This window comes from Chanos chanos, chromosome 2 (genome assembly GCF_902362185.1).
Source record: "Chanos chanos chromosome 2, fChaCha1.1, whole genome shotgun sequence".
Taxonomy (NCBI): domain Eukaryota; kingdom Metazoa; phylum Chordata; class Actinopteri; order Gonorynchiformes; family Chanidae; genus Chanos; species Chanos chanos.
Window position 1 is genome coordinate 13,935,215 of NC_044496.1, and position 23,557 is coordinate 13,958,771.

General features: G+C 40.1%; 1 protein-coding gene across 1 annotated transcript in view; it reads right to left on the bottom strand.

Annotated features, from left to right (window-relative positions):
* LOC115830170 (SH3 and multiple ankyrin repeat domains protein 2-like) overlaps nucleotides 1–23,557 on the bottom strand; it is an 82,755-nt gene that overhangs the window by 11,703 nt on the left and 47,495 nt on the right. Inside the window, exons 15-21 of the mRNA XM_030794219.1 lie at nucleotides 22,110–22,234; nucleotides 6,009–6,144; nucleotides 4,972–5,052; nucleotides 4,820–4,828; nucleotides 3,204–3,224; nucleotides 1,397–1,521; nucleotides 1,005–1,116 (exon numbers count right to left, since the gene is read on the bottom strand). Of these exons, the coding sequence (XP_030650079.1) occupies nucleotides 1,005–1,116; nucleotides 1,397–1,521; nucleotides 3,204–3,224; nucleotides 4,820–4,828; nucleotides 4,972–5,052; nucleotides 6,009–6,144; nucleotides 22,110–22,234 (609 nt within the window). The remainder of the gene's footprint in view (nucleotides 1–1,004; nucleotides 1,117–1,396; nucleotides 1,522–3,203; nucleotides 3,225–4,819; nucleotides 4,829–4,971; nucleotides 5,053–6,008; nucleotides 6,145–22,109; nucleotides 22,235–23,557) is intronic.

The window sequence follows — 23,557 nt, forward strand, 5'->3', positions numbered from 1 at the left end:
TTGACTGCAGATATGGATAACCCCCGCCAATTAGAACAATTACCACTTATTTTTGTGTATTAAAATGAAATGACAAATGCAGAATTGCAGTACTCTATTTAAGCTCTCTCTCTCTCTCTCTCTCTCTCTCTATCTCGTAGTAAGGTGTTCATCTCTTGGTAGTAACTGAGCAGCCAAACAAGAGAACCAAAGTGACAAGGCTTGTACTTGCTCCCTTTGGCTCAGGATTTGATCGAGGAGTTTGACAGTCAGTGCAAGGAACATTAATCCCGTGCCTCCCTGCCTCAGGCCAGAGGGTCTGAAAGGCGAAGAGAATCTGAAGGGCCATGAATAAAATTACCATGCATTAAAATGCACTCACTGATCATGTCTTTTTTCATATGCGTAATTACTTCTAATGGCCCAGTAAAAGAATTTAGAATGGCAAGCAGATCTCTCTAATTCAGCGATAATGGAACTTAATGAACTTGGTTAAAGTAGCAAGATTGCACTGGTAACATAGTTAAAACACAGCTGACCCAGGAAACAGCAATCACGTAAAATATAATCATAAATCAACAGGTTAAAAAGAACTGGAAATAACTGCGGAAACCAAGCGCTCTATGTGCACTGTGGGGCAGAGTGTTAGACTGAGTTTAAAGAGACCGAGTGTGCGGTGGAGTCTGAGCGGAGACAGTCTGACAAAAAACAGAGCAGGATTTCATAGCATATTCCTTCCTCTGGTTAAATGTGAGAGGTCTACCAAAATGTTCAATTTCAATTTTGAGCGCTTTTAAGAAACAAACTTTGACTTGCATGACAAACACCTGAAAGCAACAGGATGCAAAGACACAATCAAGACAGACAGATGTTTTTCGTATCATGCCCTGTAAGTCTGAGTGTTTTTTGCCTTTACGTTATAAGCTGATTTTCACCTGGGAAACAGAGTTACACTATTTGAATTATAGTCAGGGTTCCAGACCTCCAAGACCAGATTTGAGGAAACTTGGTGTTGTGTTTCTTACCAATGGACTTTTGTCTCCTCATGGTGCCTTTGGGCACACCCAGGTATGGCCTTCTGGGGCTGCCAGGTACAGTGGGTGGCACAACAGCTACACCCTGCCGCTCAAACATGGACTACAAGGAGAAGACATGAGTTTTTAGAGACACACAAATACAGACATACAAATTGGCTAAATCATCATCCAACACATCAAAGCAAATGTACATCATCCTCTTTCAGTGTAGTGGGGAGCACCAGTCTTACGTACTGTGTTAATTAATGTCAAATTTTGAAATAAAAATCTATTACACACTCTCGCTACGGTTTGTTTTCATGGGAACATCACAGGCATGTCTTGGATTTGGCTTAGTCAGAAGATTAGGACAAAGTGGGAAGTGGGGAGCAGTCTCTCACGTTAAGGTCTGTTGGTGTAGCCAGGCAGCGGCTGGAAGGGCGCGGTTTGATGGTGGCCACCCTCATGTCTACAGAGGTGTTGTCCCGCGTGGCTTTCTGGGATGGCGTAACCTCGTCCACTTTATCTGCAAGAGATGGCAAAGTGCTTGCTTAAAAGACATAAGAAGGGGTGGGAATAACCTTCAGAAATCTAAATCTCCCTTAGACCAGAAGCGGTTCACTTATAATACTTCTTGAAAAATAAAAGATGATGAGATTGAAAAACAGAACATGAGAGAATTGAAATTAAATAAGGAAATAAACAAATAAATGAAAAAGAAAAAGAAAAGAAAAAGAAGAACAGAGAAATAAATTGAAACATAATAAAACACAAATAAAAGAATGTGGTCAGCCCCCAAAGCCGTGCAAGCTCTTTAAGTATGGAGTAATTTGGTTTTATTCTTAGCCACTGCCACTGAGCCACATGCTAGCACTTTGTTGTTGATTTCTTTTGTCTATTTTCTGGAAAGTCTCCATGCATATGGATTATTACTTAGTGTGACTTGAAAAACAATCCTCTTCTTGAGACCCTCAAAATTAGAAGACTGAGCATCTACACAAAGATGGGGAGAGAAGGAGATTCAGAGCATGACTGGTCTTACCAAAATGTACATATACAGACAAAGACACAAAGGTTTGTCCACATGCCTAAGTGGGTCTTCCACTAACTTCCATTTATAATTGGTTTCCAAATTATAACCAAATATTTTGGCGCTATTTGTTTTAACAATAGCAGCAATAATTTCCTGAAAACATGTTGCCAAATAGGGACCAGTAAAAGTCCTCATAAGGTCCTTGTCAGACATTTAAATCCTCACAGTCCACATGGTGCCACAAGATACTATATCACACACAAACACACACACACACACACACACACACACACACACAAACAGACAAAAAGCCTAAACCACATACACACAAATATGTCTGTTACTCACTCAGTCTTTTCTGATTATTAAAACAGTGTTGCAAAGACAATTATGTGACAGTCACAGTACGGTGTTTTTCCAAAGTTTGGCTTTAAATGTAAAGTGGCAATACATCCAAAGAATATAAGCCTGTCTAACACGTAACCTCAACTCTCGAAGTTGAACAAACACAGAAAAACACATAAATATACACGAAGACACACACACACTATGCCAAACTAACACAAAGTGATGTGGAGGGCTGATATATAAGTCCTAATTCACGAAATCCGTATTAGAAAACTAGGCAGATGAATTGAACTAAGCTTATTTATCACTTTATTTTTGATACTTCATCCAGAAACGTCGGAGGGTTAGAGGCAATCTGGGAGCTCCCCAAAATCATAATAACAAAAAAGGAAAATGTGTAACAGAAAATCTGTCATCATCTTGGGTGGCAAAGGTTGTCAACGCCATAAAAAGTATGAAGCTAGTATGTGATCTTTTATCTTTACTGCAAAACTACTCAATATCTTTACTACAAAATGACAGAGAAGAAATACTTGAAGAGTATGCACAATCTGCACAAACTACAGACCCTGTCTAGTCAGTGTGGTGCACAAAAACACACGGCAGCATGCTCTCTGACTATGTTACACTGTAATATTCTGTCAAGGTTGCATGCAGAACAGTGCAGGATTTTGATTGAATTTATAAATGATCATGCATCCTCAATTGTATTTAAAATTAGGTGAGATCATAAGTTACAAATTACAGCACATTTTAACATGTATGACAAAGTTAGTGACATTTAAATTGACTCGATCTACATTTGACCGTATTGATTAACTTACCACCTTTCTTTTTCCTCAAGGTGGCTGAGAAAAGAGCAAAGATCACGCTGGATTTGTCAAGAGCAAAAAGATACTCACTCTCTCTCTCTCTCTCTCTCTCTCTCTCCCTCTCTCTCTCTTTCTCTCTCTCAGTAATCACACTCCATGTAGTGCAAATTTAGGTTCAAGTATGAGAAATGTACAGCCAACTCTCATACTTATCACAGTTATGGAAAACAAATAAAACATCTGAGCAATGTACAAGTTGGTATAACACAAATTGGCTGGGATTGAGATGACCACATAATATGCATATTTCATGCACTATCAAGAATTTGCTGAACTACATAAAACAATGGATCCAATGTGAGAAAGCCTTAGCATATCAGACTCTTGCCAATACTCCTTGTCTAGTGCCTTGTTCACTAGCATGCATACAGAGCTGCTAGTAATTAGCCTCGTTCCTCCAGCTTAACCGGCAAAAGTCAAACACATTCAAACCCTTAACAAGAAAAGAGCATTCAGATGAAAGCAGATGCATCAACAACTCAGTCTGAGATTATGGGAAAAAGTATACGCTTTTGCATTTTTAGTGCTTGTTGCAATACAAGATGTCTATGGATGCAAACATGCTTGTGAAGGAGAAAAAAGAAATAAAACATAAAGGTACTGCAAATGTGTAATTAGCTTTTTTGAAAATAAATGTAAAAAAAAAAGCAGTAGTTAAACAGCTTGAATGTACTGGTCTTGTTTAGCAATTTTACAGCTATTGCTTTAAGCACTGATGCTTGTCCTCACTGCTGCTGACTTCCTTTCTGTCTGGTCTAAGCCGCTCTGGTCTGCATGACACTAACGTTACAGAGTGAGGTTCTCTGTTTCAGTGCAGACTGTATGCTAGCTGCCACTCTTCATCAAATATTGCACATATCAGTGCAGTGTGGAGATGCTCAAAAAAAAAAATTCAATTCTATCTGATGCCAAGCATGTATGAGCACTAAAGTACACATGCGCATGTGCACACGTACACCCGCACACGGATTTGACACAGGCGTAACAGCTCTCCAGTGTTCTTCTGCAGATTCCTTTGCTTGCTTCTGTTGACTCCCTCTTTATTTTGAGAATTTGCATTGACTACCTGTTGACACCTAAACCCATAAAATAATCATTCACAGGTGCACAATACTCTCAAAACAGGTTAAAGCAATACAAACACTAGCTACCACAGCACTTGCCCAGTGAAGCATAATCAAAGGATCCTTAGATCCTTATCCTTAGAATCAGAATCATAAGAACCCTAAATGAAAGAAAAAAGAAAGCCAAGATATCAATTAAAATAGGAGAGACAAAAGTTGGGGAAAAACTATGTCATCCAGCAAATGGTAAATGACCCAGTAAATCATGCTTGTTTGTGAAACTAAGGCAGCGTGTTCTAATGGCTACATATTGCAAAGGCCTTCTGATTCACTGCCAAGGCCATGCACATGGCCAGCCATGAAATCAAAACAAACTGAAGACACACCAGCAGCATCAAACAAACAGCCAATGAGGTAAATGGGGCTCAGGTCAGTGTGTGATGTCTACATACAGTCTGAAACAAAGATGCGGTTTTAAAGTGAGAGAAGCACAGCACCGCTGCTTACCTTTATCCACTGGAAAGAACAAATTTTAAATAAGTAAAATAAGTGAAAAACAAATAAGAGGCACACTATATTAGTAGGGAGTTAGTGTTTGGAAAGTGCTGTGCTACAACAGAGGCATGCAAGTCAGTGAGCTCACAAAGTTTCTCTCTTACCCATCTCCTCCAACTCTGATGTCATGGATTTAGAGCGCATAGACAGTGCTGTCGTAGGAGCTCTCTTTGGAGGAGGGGGTGCTAGAAAAGATATAAGAGAGTAAGAAAGAAAGAAGGAAAGAAGGAAAGAAGGAACAAGAGAGAGAGAGAGAGAGAGAGAGAGAGAGAAAGAGAGATTACATGTTAAACTATAGCATGTCTGTGTGTGTGTGTGTGTGGGACTGTGTGTGCGTACATGTTTGTGTGACACACATTTTCTATTTCTGAAAACACTGCCTGACATCGGGATGAAGCCAACATCTTATCTCTGCCCCCTCCTTGACCATGCCAGCAGGCTGGGCATTATAGCTTGCCAACACTCATTGGAGAGCCCATCTGAAGTGCCAGATGCCCACTCCTTAGTAGTAGTCTGTGCTCTGAATGTGCCAAACTTTCAGCCAGCGGGACTTCCTCAGTGGCATACCTGGCACTGGTGTGCCCTGTCTTCCTCTGGTGAATGCTGCCTGCATTGAAGTTGAGCACTGTTCCTGACACTAAGCATAAAGCTACAACTTTGGCTATCCTTTAGAAATACTGAGGCTCGTAACATTTCTCATTATAAACCACATCACATCAAGCTGTACCCCAGATTGTGCAAAGTAACAGTGCTAAATTGCAGCTCTAAAGCATTCCAAAATCCAGCATTTGTTTTTTTTGCGGTTTACAATCAAAACAAACAGCATCCACACAGAGAATTATTCTCCAGCTGTTCTCTGAACAGTCCGAGGTATGGACGTTTATTTGAAAGGGCTGCATCTCATCTCAGTATCTGAAATCTATTCTGAAATGACTCATGTACAGTTAGAGAACAGGCACACAGAGTCATGCTGACAGCATGCTTACACGTCCCTGAGCACCATGACCAGCAATGCTAACTGAGAGATTTCTGAGCGCAAGGCTGAGGTTTGTCCTGATCGATCAGTTGTCATGGCTACAGACATCCAACTCCAGTCCTCTAGTAGGCAGAACTGTCTGGGCTATAGTGGGGTGCTCCGTACCTTTTTTTCGCGTCGTGTCATCGGGATCGAGATTCCTACTGACTGTCACCACTTTTATGACCAGACGGTTTCCTCCCTGCCGGATCATGTTGACTACCTGCCTGTGGCCAACCTTAACCACATTATCCTGGTTGACCTGCAGAAGAACACACGCACACACACACACACACACACACACACACACACACACACACACACACAAACAAACGCAAATTTGAATATTACGATAAGTGTTACTGAAACTTCTTAAACTACTTATATGTGTATATAATAATCAAAACCACTACAGCAACCTGGTCTTTTGATAGGAGCAAATGTGGTCACATTTCTATATTCATGAGGACTTCTCAGTAATAGGCTAAATAATTCAGCATATGAATAAATAATTCACTACGTTACCATCACATTTAGTATACCTAGAAACAAGGCAGTCAGATACATCATCAGAATAACCAGATGAAATCTATGAAGCTTTTCAGATGCTGTTTGACAGATGAAATCCTATTGTGCAGAATGTGCAGTTTGCTGTCTTTAGTGTCTGTACGTTGTATCAGAAGAGAGACAGCTGTGGTGTTAAACACGCTCTGAGTGTGCTGAAACCTTTCACAGCTCGCGCTCACACAGAGCAGAGGATGTGACTCAGAACGCTGCAGCATTTGGGCAGTAACCAGGGAGCCACTATAACACGCATTTCACATCCACTCTCACAGCATAGCATAGCACTACACAGAACAGTAGGATTCACATTTCTTCAGAGTCATGTACAGTACAAAGGTAATATTCACAGGACAGTGTGTGCACAGATGGAGAGTGTTTCTTAGAGCTTATGGGGTGAATGAAGGAATGTTTATCTATTTAACTCAGTGAAAAAGTGACACTACAAATGGAAGATAAGCAGTACAGCATTCAGAGACCAGAGGAGACCACACAGACAAATGCTCATCTTAACCCTGTTGTCACAGTTTCTCTCTCTCTTTCTCTCTCTTTCTCTGTTTTTATATATAGGTCTTTGTGTGTGTGTGTGTGTTTCAGACAAAAACAGGACAATTACAGTACATATTATGAGAGAAATTTGAAAAAGAAACAGAGGTGAATTTTTGGAATTGTTTATTTTACTATTTTAGAATTCCTGAAAATACCTCTAGGATAAAAGTGCTTTACTGAGAGCAGAAGTTATATAATCTTGGTATAATCTTGGAAGACTATATTATCTTGTGTTCCATATCCTGGCTGTGTAAGCTCTAAGTGCTATCAGGTCCAAAATCCCACAACTAATCACACTCTAATGGGTCCAGTGTGGCCTTAGTTTGTCTTTCATTTGTGCTCAGTTTCCCATCCAGCTGCATAAAAAGGGCCTGGGTGTCTACTGAGAACAAATTTTTCGGCTCATCTGCAGTCATTAGACTGAAGGAAGTCACTAAAGTTTAGGTGAGAGACAGAGAGAGAGAGAGAGAGAGAGAGAGAGAGAGGGAGGAAAGCAGAGCATCATGGGAAACATTATGCTGGAGACATGACCGCAGCTGCATCTGAGGCCCTCACATGATATATTACAGTTAGTCACTGACCTTGGGGAAGGGGGCAAACTCTTGACATCAGAGTGTGTTATCTGAGGATCTCTGTAGTGGATGTGGTTTTAAGGAGGTGTTTATTCTCATACCTAAAATATAGTGTGGTTTCAGTCCATCACAGTTTACTTCAGCTCTCTAAGCAATGTTTACAATGTTAATGTAAAAAAAAAATCTAATCCCTCCATGTAATGCATGGATTTTAATATGATTTGCCAAAATATCACATTTTGATAGTGTGGCATGCACACACACACACACACACACACACACAGAGGGAGAGAGAGAGAGAGAGAGAGAGAGAGAGAGAGAGAGAGAGAGAGAGCTGTAAACAGCAGCTCTGCTCTTAACCACACTGTCTTGATTCTCCTCTGACATCAGCACCCTGAGTTGTTGCCGTGGTTACGCTGGACTGTGATTCCTCTGCCTGGCACACATACTCATACAAGCACACACACACACACACACACACACACACACACACACACACACACATCAGCAGCAGCTCATCCTGCTAACCCAGTTTTGCTTTTGCACAGCACTGCTTAGATGCAGTTTTTAGTTTTTGAATTTGCATCTCTGAGTGTGTGTGCCTGTGTGTGCATGTGCTTGCCAGGAGGTATATCTTTACTTATGAGTGTTTAAGTGTGTGGCTGTATGTGTGGTGTATTATACAGACCACAAAACTTGCTTGTTTTGTCAGGGTCAGATGGCCATCTCAGATAAAATCTAATCCAAAATCTTATTCATCACTACAGTGGCAAAGCAGGTATCTCCGGTCATGTCTCTGAATCAAGCCTATTATCTGCTCTCACTGGAGCCTTATATGACCAATATGTCACATACTGTATGTGACTATGACTTTTCAAATAAATTCCAAAAGGCTTATCGTAATTCATGTGAATCCAGTTGTTTATACTATAGTAGGCTGAATCTTGAATCCATTTCAAGTTCTAATGGCAGCGTTTAGTCTGTCAGATTAATGAAATAATATGATTTTTCTTTTTCATTATATTCTCAACAACACGTAGCATGTCTAAACTTAAATATTCCTCAAAAATGAACCATTCATCATTTGTTCTAAAACAAAACAATTATTCACTTCCTTATTCATTTCATAGCAAGTCAAGATGAATTGAGCCAGTGACATTGTCCAGGTAACTGTTCACACTTAATTAATGGCAATGATTTCATCAACTTCAATGGCATGTTGGGGGCCATGGCATAACCCTTCAGCAAAAACAAACGGTATCTATTAGAAGTCATAGAATTGGATTACAGTGATCATGAACAAATCACAAAAATCTACACGTTTAATGTACAACGCAGTACTCCATGACAGAGTCAAAACACACTGACCAGGCTTCAACTGTTCAGGCCTGTGGACAGACCACTGCTGGCTACTGTGCTATAGACTCCTTTGGGTTGTCTCTTTGGAGAGATCATTGCTTAGAGATATGATTGGAGCCCTGTAGTGGAGCTTTCTGGTAATCTGGTTCTATGGTTGAGCTCCCTCTAGTTTCTTGACATTATTCTCTGAAGTTCTGTAATCAGCACTGGACAGCAACTGTCAACCTCAGCTATTAATCTGAAGTCCAGCCTGAGCTAAATAACGTTTTAAAATAAAAATCAAGGGCAGTGTTCGTCATATTGCTCTTCAGCACAGCTTGGATCAAATTCTAACTTGACAGCACAAAGCACCCTAAAGTCTAATGAGCATAAGATATAAAAAATGATTTCTAAAAGATTGGGGTATATTCTTAGAAAATAATATTTTCTGGATTCATTCTGAGGGTCTCTCATGGAAAGTTCTTCTTCGTGTGTAAAGCAGTGATTGACCGCTTTCATAGACAAGCGTCAGAGAGCAATATGTTCTCAATGCTGTAGCAGCAGCCTGAGGAGTCATTGATTTCTTCCATTAATATGCCACACTGTCACATTAACTAATGACATACTTCTGGGGCTCATTGATTAGCATGTGAAAGAAACACTAAGTATGGGAGAAACTTATCCTTAGCACCGGATTTTGTATCAGAAGAAATGTGCAGGGCAGCTCCCAATTCAAGTCATTCTCCATAGCTCTGCTCTCACCCCACCTAACCTTTCCTCTGTGCTGCTGAGGAGCAGACAGTCTCCCCTACATCAGCCACAACCACTGTGCTTGTAGCCAGTGACCCACACAATGTATTTCATAACAGCTAAGCCTTCTTGCTACTGTTACAGCCATCTAGCCTTAAGGAAGTGCATCACAAATATGCCACAGGTTTGTTATCATCCTCTGTGTTTAAAATGGCGATTGTCCAAAAGACTGCAAAGCTCTTTATAGATGGAGGTGCCAATAGATCAGGGAATTTTTTACAGTGTCTCATTTCGAAGTAGCATACCTGTCAGGGTTCCTGCATGAACTGTTTTCTCTGTTGTGCCCCTGCTGGTCATGTCTGGTTTTGGTTGTCATTTGATTTTGTTCTTTGGTCATGTGCTTTTGTTTATTTTGGTTTTCCATGTGCTCTGGCCCCACCCCTCACTCGTTGTGTCATTGTGCTCACCTGTTGCTCATTGAAGTTGTATTAGTCTGTCTATTTCAACCCTGCCTGTTCTAGCCTTTGTTTGTCAGTTCGTACCACATTTCCCGGTGAGTTGGTGTCTCCATTTCTCTTCTTTGTTTCTGCTTTGTGTTTGACATCAGTCTGTTTTTTGACCAAGTTTTTGCCTACCGATTTTATATTTTCTGCCTGCCTGTCCGAGTCTGCCTCTGGTTTTGGAACTTTTGCCCGTCTCTGGTTTTCACCTCTGTCTGTTTTCCCGGTTTGACCCCTGTCTGCAGTTTGGGTTTCATACTTTGGCTATTGTACCGAAAGACTTTTGCCTTGGAAAACTGTACCCCATTTCCTGTATTAAATCCTTGTGACTTCAATCATCAGTTGTCTGCGTCTGAGTCCAACACAAGTCCTGACAATACCAGTGAAACATTTTATTTATACATCTGACTATTGCATGTATACATAACTGACTGTCTTTGTCTTCATTTGTTTCATTTTGTTCAACATAAAGTAACACTAAAGAACAGAGACTGCAGTAGTACTAGTATGAAACAAAAATGAGGCCTCCGTTGGTTATACACAATGAGCTTGTATGCACAGTACCAAAAGGAAGTATGCCAAAAACCGTACATTTTACAGCAACACCCTCCATGGACACTATGTCTGTTGAATACCACTAAGGTTGTTTACAGTATTAATACTACTGGCTATAGCAACATTCACACACAGTGGAGTTGACAGTTTCGGGAAGACAATAACCACAGTATGATTCAGTGAAAAATCAGCTCGGCGACCTCAGTTCTCCCACACAAAGACTACAACAGACTACATTTCAGTTTCAAACCATATATCTGTCTCTACTGGTTACTCTCCACACAATCCCCATTTAAATAAAGACCCCAGCATAAGCCTGACTTTACGAGAAGCTAGGTAGTGCTACCTTTAAAAAAAAAAAAAAAAGCTTAATTCCCACATAGCATAATTTTTAATTACACTTCCATCATCACTGCCAATGGTCATCAAATCTGCCATGGTCTGCTAATCAAGTCTAACCTCACACAGAAACTGTTTAATCTGGTTATTTCAAATAATTCAGAGGTACTGAGGCTTGAGTACTGAGGCACTTGTCTGATTAAAATCTTATTGGAGGTCACTGGACAGCTAAAGCCTTTAATCAGATCTCATTAGTTAGTGTCTCAATGCTTGGCCTGCATGTAAGGGTCTTAACTGATCAGTAGGACGATAAAGGGGCCATAATCCAGATGTTTCTCACAATCCCTCCCAAAATGCTATCAGAGTACAGGTTAATACGTTACACCTATGTCTCACAACCACAGAGAAATTAAACCTAGAGAAACTCTTACCTGTGACTCTGGCTAAGAAATGGTTGAAAGAACACAATTTTCTAGTGCAAAACTGACCTGACAGGTTGTGTCTGAAATTTCACGCACACTTTCATTGGGTAGCAGTCCACACTAAATATAAGACAATGATTCAGAGCCTACTTTGGTTTGTGATTACCCACTGGACTAAGATACTGTCAATCTCTGAAGTTCACTATGAAACTTTACTTTTCATTGTATCAGATCTGAGACAGCAGGAATATAAATCATGGTATCCTGAGTTTGCATTATAATGTAACCATGTCTGGGTCTTCCAAAACGTCTTATGAGCAGTGAGACACGAAAAGCCACTGAGGATCAGTGCAGTAGCTATATCACTCAGTACAAAAGGTTCTTTTCTTTATTTGAGCCAGGCCTACATAATCATCATTAACTGAGAACTCCTTCACATATACAGCCCATCGTGGCTCTGAGTTTAAACATTTCAAATGCACATTTTGAACCTAACTGAAGCAGCCTGCCCGCTGAGAGTAACGGTTGGTACCAGTACTCACATTCTTACAGAGTTAAACTGGGCCAGTTAACTGCTCCCAGAATATACTGCTTCTGCATGGCTTGTCTCTGTTGGCTTTGACAGAGTGATTAATGTGTAGGTTTAGGGCTGATATTTTTGGCATTATCACACTCATACATCACTGCCATCTCTCTCTCTCACTGTTTCTCTCTTTGTATCTCTGTTTCTTTCAGTTTCTCTCTGTTTCTTTCTGTCTGCTGGTCTCTCTCACTTTCTCTCTCTCTCTCTCCCTCTCTCTCTCTCTCTCTCTCTCTCTCAGACACACACACATACACACACACACACAAACACACACAGAACAAAGCACCCAAGACAACATGATCAAAAATTTGAATGTACCACTTTTGGCTATAATTTGTTTTAAATGATAGATTTTTTTCATTGTAATGCTGTTTCCCCTGTAAACATGGAAATAAAATAACTGTAAGAAAACATCTGGCCTTTCCTCTGTGTGTGTGTGTGTGTGTGTGTGTGTGTATGTGTGACAGAGAGAGAGAGAGAGAGAGAGAGAGAGAGAGAGAGAGAGAGAGAGAGAGAGAGACAGAGAGGATACCCCTCTTACTCCTCTGTCATTATTATCTGTTTAATTAGACCACTCAAGGGCCAGGGGCTTGAGTCAATTGAGGTTTTTACACATGATCACCTACAGTACCTCAATAATCCCCACTTCCTCAATCCTCTTATCTGAGACAACATGACACGGTGTGTATATGTGTGTGAGTGAGTGAGAGAGACAGGGAGAGGGAGGGAGGGAGAGAAAGAGAGAGTGAGTGAGAGAGAGAGAGAGAGAGAGAGAGGCTGGTAGGAAGATTTCTTGTTAAATCCACAAAGGGTTTGTATTGCAGAGAGATTAAAAACGTGTTTGCTCTTGCTTATGTTGTGTTGCATCTTCCCCTAAGGGTTTGAGTGGATAGGCTTTAAAATAGTACCATTAAACGATACCTGCTCTGCTGAAAGGGTGTATTTTATGTTTTGTGTGTGTGCGTGTGTGTGTGTGTGTGTGTGTGTTCTGACGCACTCTTAAAGCAACCAGGACCTGGTAAGTAATGATTCATGCTGATGACGATGTGAGTGGCACAGGGTAAGGATCTACACAGACAGGAAAGACAGACAGAGAACCTAATGACTGACAGCTATTAACCAAACTGAGAAAACAAGATGAGAAACCATTTACTGCAATGCAAAACTGATCTCAGCCCTAAAGCAAGTCAAATAATCATGCTGAACCAAAACTGACCACGAACCAGTTTCTCACATTTGACCATAGCTCTGAACAGTCAGCAAAAAAAAAAAAAAAAAAGCCAAACCCTTCCCTAATGTGAAGCCAAACGCAAATTACACCAGCAGTCAATATGACAGTGCCTGGTCCACAAAGCCCTTCTGCTTCTTCATTGAGGGCTGACTAGATCAAACAATGTTGCTCACCATCTCCTTTCTGCCCCTAGCCCACAGTGTTAATACTGTCAAATCATCCTCACAAACCTCTTATCTTTTTCCTGGAATTTAAAGCGGAAGAATTACAATGAAAGGCTAAACTCTTCCTCGCCTCACATTACCAAAAGTCACTCTGGGCCTTGTATTTGTCTGTTATAAATGTGTAAACTGCAGGCAATTCCAAAAGGTCTCGTTCTTAGGGGGTGTGCTGTTGTGTTTGGGTCAATCATGAATCAAAACAAAAACTGGTCACTTCCGATCAAGTTTTGAAAATTTATCTTCAGTTCAGAAATGAAAGCGTTCTTGAAAACTGCAATTTTAGGACAGAGAATTCATTTAAATATAAATTGAATGACATTTCACAACCAAGAGGGGTGTTATTGTTCACCATATAAATTACAGTAAATTAGAGCTGATTAAATAGGCAATTTAATGCCATATCAAGACCATTAAATACAATTTTCTTTGATCATATGAACATGTTAAAAGTTAGTGAAGATGCAACTCCAATTAATAAGGATTTGTATTTACATCACAAATGTACTCTCTAACTCAGATGTTGCAGCAACAAAACAGTGTTCAAACTGTAGGATCTTTTTGTTCAGTTCCACTTTTATTTCTTCAGTGTTTTTTTCTAATTCCAATTCCAAAGTCTATTCCTCTTTTCAGTTGGATCTTGAATTCATTCATGAATTGACCTTAATGGTAGACACTAATGTTCTGAACTCTCAGCTTTCAGCCTCTAGCATGTGCTCTGTAGCGTCTCTCTCTAACCTGATGCTGTGTGCCTCAAAGTTCCCTCACAGCTCCTCCATGTGTCTGCTGTTGCTAGGTGACTGTTAGGGTGCAGCATGTTTGGAGGCAGAAGAAGAGATTGTAGTGACAGTGGGACTGTAAATGCCCCCCCCCCTTTCATTATTGATCACACGGAACAAGGGGTAGAGAGTTGACATGCAATTTGAATGACACTTGTCACAGTCAAATCAGTACTGACTACTTCAGACCCTTTCTTTGACTTTACAGTAGCTCATCCTTTGACTGGATGCCATGGTGTTTTTCCTGTCCTGTCCTTTCCACTGGATGAAGAACACATAAAACGGATGACAGTAAATGCGCTGCAGCACATGTAAGCAAGTGTCAGTTTGACTCAATTATTCATAGAGTGTGGCCACACCAATGCTGGTGCTATTTTAAAACCAAGGTTTTTGTGTGTGTGTGTGTGTGTGTGTGTGTGTGTGTGTATGTGTGTGCACATGTCACATCAAGAGCGTAAAGAAGCTGCTTGCAAGAGGCATGCACAGAGCTACAAACACAGATATTAACTGAGATCTCCGCTCAGGTCTAGTAGGATTGAAATTGATAACACCTGTCTCCCCTTACCCTTGGCATATGTGTTTGAGTCAGGGGTTCTGCTCACAGGTGGAATCAAGAGAAGACTCTCCAGCCTTTCAAGAGACATAAGAAAACCCCTTACATGTATTACAGCTCTACTGCAGATCTTTACATCTGTCCTATTTAAGCATGGCACTTCTCCTGTGATGAAAACTACTGTACTGACATGACGGGAATCTAATCAGCCGCTCAGCTTCTACATCCAACCTCTCTGTAAAGCCAGCCAAGCCTGCCAAACTTCATTCAGTTCAATACCACAGCAAACTGACTTTGATCAAGAGCATGAGCAGAATCAGAACCCATTTCACACTCCAGCCCCCCAGAATACCAGGTGCACACACACACACACACACACACACACACACACACACAGAGTCACAGATCCTGAACAGTGATCTCTGTTAGCCAGCATCTCATCTGAAACTGCACCAGAAGTGCAACATTTCCACATCATGATTTTGACATGACTGCAATTGAAAAAACTGAAACTCAGCAAACGTATATGTTATAAGAGGTTATATATTGTGCTGTCTCAAATTACAACAACAATAATAACAGTCTTAACTGTCTCAAATTACATAACAATAACTGTAGGAACAAATGGCAGCATCTAAAGGCCTGTCTATGTCAGGAATGGGTCAATTATTAATAATAGTCAATTATTCGGTTAGTCCCCCTGGAGAATCTGAGCCGATTTTTGATTTGTCATTCCATTTCTAAAAACATTTTCCCCCTAAAGACAAGGATGACACAACAATCCAAACAGAACAGGACTAACTGGCATTGTATTGTATTTAATGAAGGCAATATAACTGGGGAAGTGACATAATCTGTAAACACTGCCTGTCACCCATTTTTTCTAGTGTGTCAGTCATGAGAATTAGTGACTTAATGTATAATATCCAAATTAAACACTGACTACAAATAATGTAACTCAAATACAACCAAACGGTTTTGAATCTCTGTTAATAAATATCCAAAGTTTTCTTGCAAGCCGGCATGTTAGGGTCTTCTTTAGGGGCTTATAATGTGGTGATTATCAGCTATAGCTCTTACATGTTGGAGGACCGATTTGAGAATCTGAACAGAAGTAATGAAAATTATTCATGCTTACTGGCAACCCCCCCCCCCCCCCCCCGTCCAATATTCAATTATTCTTTCTTACCAACCAGTGACTAGTCAACCAAGACTCCACTACCACAGCACATGCAACAGATCTTTTACTGGAGAAACGCAGCATAATTCTCATCGCGAGCATGTACTCTCATGCACTCGGGTTTATATATACCCAATTATGACAGTTATTCCTCTTCAACGGCACAAGAATATCACAGCAATATGTCACACGTTTACAAAAGTTCAGGATTACACTCCGTGGGACATCAATTGCTTACATCGTGTAGCATTGCTGATCTACAGGTTATTTACAGCAGTTTAAATTTAACACTGGGATTTATTCACACAGGTATCCACTTAAAGCTGAAATATGCAATTATATTTCTGCCCAAACAACACTTTATAATGTTACAATTTCTGTATTTATCAGTTAAATAAATGATATGTTCCCATGTAGGAAGTAGAGCCCAAAAACAGAGACAGAAAAAAATGAAAAAACAGAAAGGAAAGGCATTTTTACAAGAATAGATTAAAAACTGGTTTGTTTGGTTTTTTATTTTGGTTTTTTTTTTACATTTACTTTTAGTTTCAAACACTTTCAGAAAAGGTAAGAAGTTCAAAATGTTCAGTTCTAGCTTATAACCACCTGCAAACCATCTGTAACCACAGAACCCCCAATGAGACACACCATCAGTTTGTCAAGTGGGCAAAAGAATCCAGGGACTAAGGTAGTTAGTATATTGTCAGTGCTGAATTTTCAACTTAGTTTTATCAGAATTTAAAGAATAATTATACTGTTTGTTAAAACTGAGCAGTGATAATGGTTGAGTATGGTGAAGCTGTAGGTTAAGCAGTTAAAAGATGCTGAACACATCTAACAGATCTATTATGAGCTGCATTGCTCTTAGTATTTGGAAGCATGATCACAAAGATAATAGGTTCTGAGAGAGGCTGTAAGCTCGCTCTAGGAAGAAATTAAATAAAGAAAAGAAAAACAACAACAACAACAAATAGTTTTGCTTCATGTTACTTGGTTCAGGAATGTTATGTTGCACATAGAACACAAAAATGTTAAAATACTGATTCTGTTCAGAATAAACTGATAGGAATAAATGAAATTGTCAAGCCCTGATGGGAATACTTTATTCAGATAATTGACAATGTCGACAAATTGTCTAATACATTAGCAATGTTAAAAATAACTCGTATAAACGAAACAAAATCGCTTAAATCCAAAATTAATTCTGACTTTCTACTCATCAGTACCGGGCAGTTATAACAGACACTCAACTCTCAGCCCCTCACCCTGTGCCACCAACCCTCAGCTGCCAAATGACTTGAATGGCCCTCTTTTGTCACACAGTCTCTTCCCTCCCAACAACAACAACAACAACAACAACAACAACAACAACCTTCATGTCAGAGCAGCAAAGGCAAAAATAAACTTTATGCATGTACATATATTTGGTGGGGGAGGGGGGGCAGACAGTAGTGTTCTCTTGGAAAGAGTGGCACACAGGGATCACAAACCCACAGTGTGAACCCACACACGTGCAATACATAACTGCAATACGATACAGGTGCACAGCTGTATCGTATTCAGGTGCACAGCTTCAGTCTGGAATGGTACTGTTTTGAATCTATTATCAAAATGTTATTGAAGTATAAACTCTCCCAGAACACTGGAAGAATATTTTGTCTCAGTTTGGTCCTGCTCTTACAAGCAACATGTTTTAAACAACACCTCAACACTTAATTTTTAATTAGGTGTTTAAGGTATCTTTCCATTCGAACAAAAAGGTCAGAGCAGGTCAGAGTAAACTACACATTTTCTTTCACTTTAGTCAACAGCACAGAGAAACAACAGTGGTGGATTAGCATGTGTGCATGTATACTATACATTAATGACTGTGTTAGTATCCATCTCAAAAATCTCCTCATCAAACTGATGATACGCTAATTCCTTTTAACTAATGATTACTTTAAGAGAGTCCTCTAAGTCTTCATAAAGGGCATGTAAGGTTAATAAAGTGTGTGATAATAACCGTTTTCAAATCAACATAAAAAGACAGGAAATACTCCTTGACCCATGGTCTAGAGGAGGCCACTCCACAATAGCTACACATAAGCCAGAAACTCAGCCAATTCTTACAGACAGCTGGAGATTATACTGAGAGTAGTTTAGGCAGATATGCTCACACTCTCACACTTTCATTTTCTCCATAGACCTAGATTCTACAGAATTAATTAGCACATTATCCTTTTCTTTTACAAGGCTCATATAGATTCTACTGGGAACCCAACAATCCGGCACGAAATCCTGCTATTTAAGACTAACCAAATTAGCTGAAAAAGGTTAAGGATGAGCTTTACATGAGTATTGTCCAGTCTTTGCTTGTGTGTCTTGGAGCCTAATATTCACTGATCGCGAATATTCGCTGGTCTGTGCAGTGCGGGGGTGACAGAGAGCATGTGTATGCAGTGAGTGTGTAACCTTGACCATATCGCTGTAACTCTGATGTAGGTCTGTAACTCTGATGTAGGTCTTGTCAAGAGATGGAATTGGAGCCTAAACCATCTTCATAGTGTCAGTATGTGATGACCATCAATGAAAGGTTGAGATGCTAAGCTAATCAGAGGCTGTTACAAGTTTCTAAATAACGTAGATATGCACTTTAAATAAAAAGGATTTGATTTTAAAGCTCTTTAAGGCTATATACTGTATATGATGAAGCGTTTGGGCTGCTTTTATTGGCTCTACTTAATTGGCCATATTTTCATTGCCTCAGTGTCAGGCAAGACATCCAGCCTGTTCACGTAAATGACTTTTCCTTTACCAACAAAGTCACTCCAGAGAGATACAGACAGAGAGACAAACAAATAGACAGATGGAAAGACAGACAGACAGACAGACAGACAGACAGATAGATAGACAGATAGATAGATAGATAGATAGATAGATAGATAGATAGATAGATAGATAGATAGATAGAGGGCATATTTGCACGCGCGCACACACACACACACACACACACACACACACACACACACACACACACACACTACTACCTTAAATACACACACTTTCTGCCTGGGAAAAGGAGCACTTTTGTTTAACTGATACAGTAATAGTTCTTGTTTAAGCTGCTAGCAGCCTTGGCCTGCACTGCTTCACTATACGACAGCTCTACTGCGTAAACTCTCCAAGGACACCAGGCCCCTTACAGGCCTCATTAGTTATAATTCAGGACCAAAGTAGAGGGTTACCACTGTGCCAAAACACACACCAGACATGTCTTATCTCAACTTTTAAAACTTTAACGTTAAAACTTTGTGCCTTTAAGCAGTTATCACTATAAATCAACACACCACTTAAATTGAGCACTGTAATAAGTGAGCAAAACAATTAATGAGATAATAGTTTAAAACCATATACATATTACTACTTTAGCTGACAAAAACCATTTGTTACAAAAAATAACAGACACAGGCAATATACTGGATACACAAATCAATGTCAAATCAACATGGAGCAATTTTCAGATCTCATGACACTGCAGAGAAAGTTGCCCACACCATAAACAGATTCATCACAATATTTACTTTTGGTAACATGAAGTGCTTGCTGGATGCATCCTTTGGCTTTCTCCAAACACAAATCCATCCAGAATTAACAAAAAGACCTATTGAAAAATTTGACTCTTTTGAGAAGCTCAAGGGTACAGGTTTTGTGCTCATTTTAAAATGTTCTGTATGTATTTTGTATGTATATATGACGGATTCTCATTGCCAGTCTTACAATTACTGTATTAAGCCAATTAAGCCATTACACCAATGCTTCTTGTTCTTTTCATTTCTCACTGCAAGAAAACACATGCCCCGCACCCTGCTTATTATATGGCGTGCGTATGTTTTAACTGAGTGGACAAGACAGTGTCGAATGAGTAAACCATGAATAATATGCGATTCTTGAATATATGAATCAACATAAACAAACAGATCTAACTGCTGGGCTTCTCTACGTAGAGACTTGCTTTTGTTTTGTCAGAGCAGCCGCATTTTGATCTGAAAAATGGTGAGATCAGCTCATCATTTTGAAGTCATCATGTGTTTGCAGTTATTTTCTTGAAAAAAAAAGAAAAGTCTTAGGAGATACTGATGTTTAGATTTTTACACTCATTGTCATGGAGAGGAGTCTAAAAGTAACAGTTGATAAAGTTTAGTTTTCATACAATCATTTTCTGATAGAAAAACCTTAAAATCCTGAACTGAAGATAAGTTTTCTTTAGTTGTCATTTTTTTGAAGAACATTGTTTCTGTTTCTATTAAATTTCTCCTTTTTGTGTTCATTTTTTTTATATGTTTGAATGAAGAAAGAGAAAGTTCTGAGTTGATTAAATTCTCTTTCAAGCTAAACGGTGATACCAACTGAACTGTGGCCAGCAAACCAAAGCACAAACCAAACCATGAACAGTTACACCTCCACCAAATCACATACAAAAATCAGGGGCTGACACAGATAGATACAGGACGTAAATATACAAACATAATCAATAACCATCTGGGCATCTATAGCTTTCTGAGGCTACAAGTCATCTTGTGACATTTAGCACTGTCTCTCTCTCTCTCTCTCTCTCTGTCTCTCTCTCACACATGCCCATGCGCACGCACACACACACCATACCCAGTTAGTAAAAAGAGGAACCATCTAGGCCTCTGTCAGCTACTGGATGAGGGCCTGCATCAGTATTATCATCATGATAACGAGTCTGAATGTCTGAATTATACTTTCATGTGCCTTTACATTACATCCTTACATCACCATCATCAGCCAAGTGTGCTCAGTCAAGTGTGTCAGCAGTGTGTGCTCTCTCTCTCTCTGTGCCACACTCACACACACTGACTGACACACACACACACACACACACACATTACCTTAAATCTACAGACACACACAGAACACACAGCACCACGTCAATGAAAATTTTATGCTAAACTGAGCAGTGTCTTAAATCATGCATGCAGATGGATTTGTTTTGCTGAGACAGAGGTGAAAATAACTAACACACATGTGTGCGTACACACGCACACACCCAAACACACACACATGCACACGCACACACACATACACACACACACACACACACTCACACACACCACACACACAAACATGCTACCTCATTATGTGTTATTTGGGGGACTAAAATCTAGAGGAATAGCTACGGGGAGTTGGGAGAGAGCAGGCTGACATAGAGAAGGAGGTGTGAGAGAGTTGACGGAGGGGAGATGGAAGAAAGAAAAAGAAGGAAAAAAGAACTAGGAAACAGACGCAGAAATGGAGAGAGTCAGTCTGGAAAGCTGAGAGGCAGCACTGTGTTCTTGTCATTTCTTGCTCCATTTAGCCTCAAAGTGGGACTTCAGCACTCTCCTAATGATAGCACTGTTTCTAATCACCACACAAATGACAAGTGTGAGTGTGCGTGTGTGTGCGTGTGCATGTGTGTGTGTTTGTGTGTGTGTGTGTGTGTGTGTGTGTGTGTTTGCATTTGTGCTAACAAACTAAAGAAGTTTAAAAAAGAAAGACACAGTGAAGTAAAGCAGAAAAGCTGCTCCATATGGAGAGTCACAGTTCATGCCACTCTTCAAGAACAAACTTTAGCATGTCTCTTCACTACATTCATTTTAGCTGGCTGACAGGTTTTGTGTGTGTGTGCATGTGTGTGTGTGTGTGTGTGTGTGTGTGGGTGGGGGGTGGGGGGTGTGGGCTGCTTTATTGTGAACTGTCTCAAGGCAACAATACAGTAGCACTAAAGCCACAACAAAAATCCTGTCTCCGACCAGGATGTAACCAAACAAAAGCATTTAATATCCATACCTAATAAAAAATGATGACACAAAGGCTCAGAGTACATCTTTCTTTCCTTACTTCTCTAATGGATGATTTGTGTCTGTCCATGCTTAAAATGTGAGGACACATCACGTGGAAACAACAACCAAGTGAATCGTTTTACAGTACCCCAGGATGACCTTAACAAATCAAAGTATGCTTAACTTAGGACAAATCATCAACCAATGACCTTATCAAACCAGCATGAGACCAGACATGACCACTTAAGGTTATACAGTTTTCCCCTTACCTCAATAAGGAAGTCGCCTGTACGAAGCCCCGCCTGCCAGGCAACTCCGCCCTCATCCACTGATTCCAGGTACTGAAGGGCGGGGAAAGCAGGAGTAGGCGTGAACTCTTCGATAGGAGTGTCCGCTGTCGAGATGAAGCGTGATATTTTAAGACAGAGTAAGAAAAGAGAAAAAGCACTTAGGTTCAGGCCTTTTTACAAGATTTACTTTGGGCAAAACTCACCAAAATACTTCTGTATTTCAGATTTATAAAATCAAAATCTGTTTAATCAGAAGAATGTTTGAAAGCTGCTTTTGTCTACCATTTTCTTTTGCTAAGACAAACTGATTTAAAGACAAATTGTCTCGTCTTCATCGTGACCAGATTCAAGCTATATTCTTTAGATAGATGGACCAGATTGTAATGTCACGAATCACTTGCTAGGCTAAGAAGTTCTGTGAAAACATGAGCAGTATGGCACTGCTGTCAGGGCCAAACTGTTATACTGAATAATGTTCATCCAAATCTTAGCATTTGACAACTCATTTGTATCATTGATAATAATGATGAGCCACTGTGATTCTGACATAATGATCTTATGTTTTTGGTGTGGCATTTTTAAATGTATAATGGAAATAATGTCACAAATTCTTTTAAATACTTCCACTCAAGTCATCAGATGGTGTTACCAAGCACATCATACTGTTAAGTGGACAGGGGTCTAAGAGTTAACAATTCAACAGCTACATCAATTTACAGAAAAAAACAGATATGTAACAAACTCACATATGACATAGCTTTGACATTTATTACTATTAAGTTTGATACAATAACGGTGGAAATCTGTACTATGGTCATTTTGGCGATGGGTCTGGACACATCTGTATATGTGTATGTTTGCTAAATGCATGTGTGTTTGTTTGTTGTGTCTTTGGTCTACGGGTGGGGAGAGCAGAGCTGCAGTGGGCCTGTCCCCCTCTGGCTCTCCCTGGACAGTGGGGTTCACATCCTGCCCTTGTGGCTGCAGAAACCAGTGCTGACAACTGACACTTCCGATAAATCATCCTTTTACTGCAAGAGAGGCACTTGGTAGTGTGTGTGCGCGTGTGTGCGTGTATGTGTCTGTGTGTGTGTGTCTGTGTGTGTGAGAGCGAGAGCAAGAGAGAGAGAGAGAGAGAGAGAGAGAGAGAGAGATGAGTGAGCACATGAGAGAGACAGAGGGGGGTTGTAGGGCCAGCACATGGCTCTGTGTGTGCATTTCTCTGAGCATTTCTGTGTTTTGTAGTTAGCCTAGACAGACTTTGCAGAGAAGTAGCGATGATGGGTACTCACACACAAACACATGTGTGTATGTGTCAGCTAGTAAATAAAGTATGTCTACACTATGTAAGTGACCTGTGTGTATTTACACTGTACAAACTGTCTCTGGAGGAATAATTTGGATGTGTTAGAGGATCTTTTGGTTTG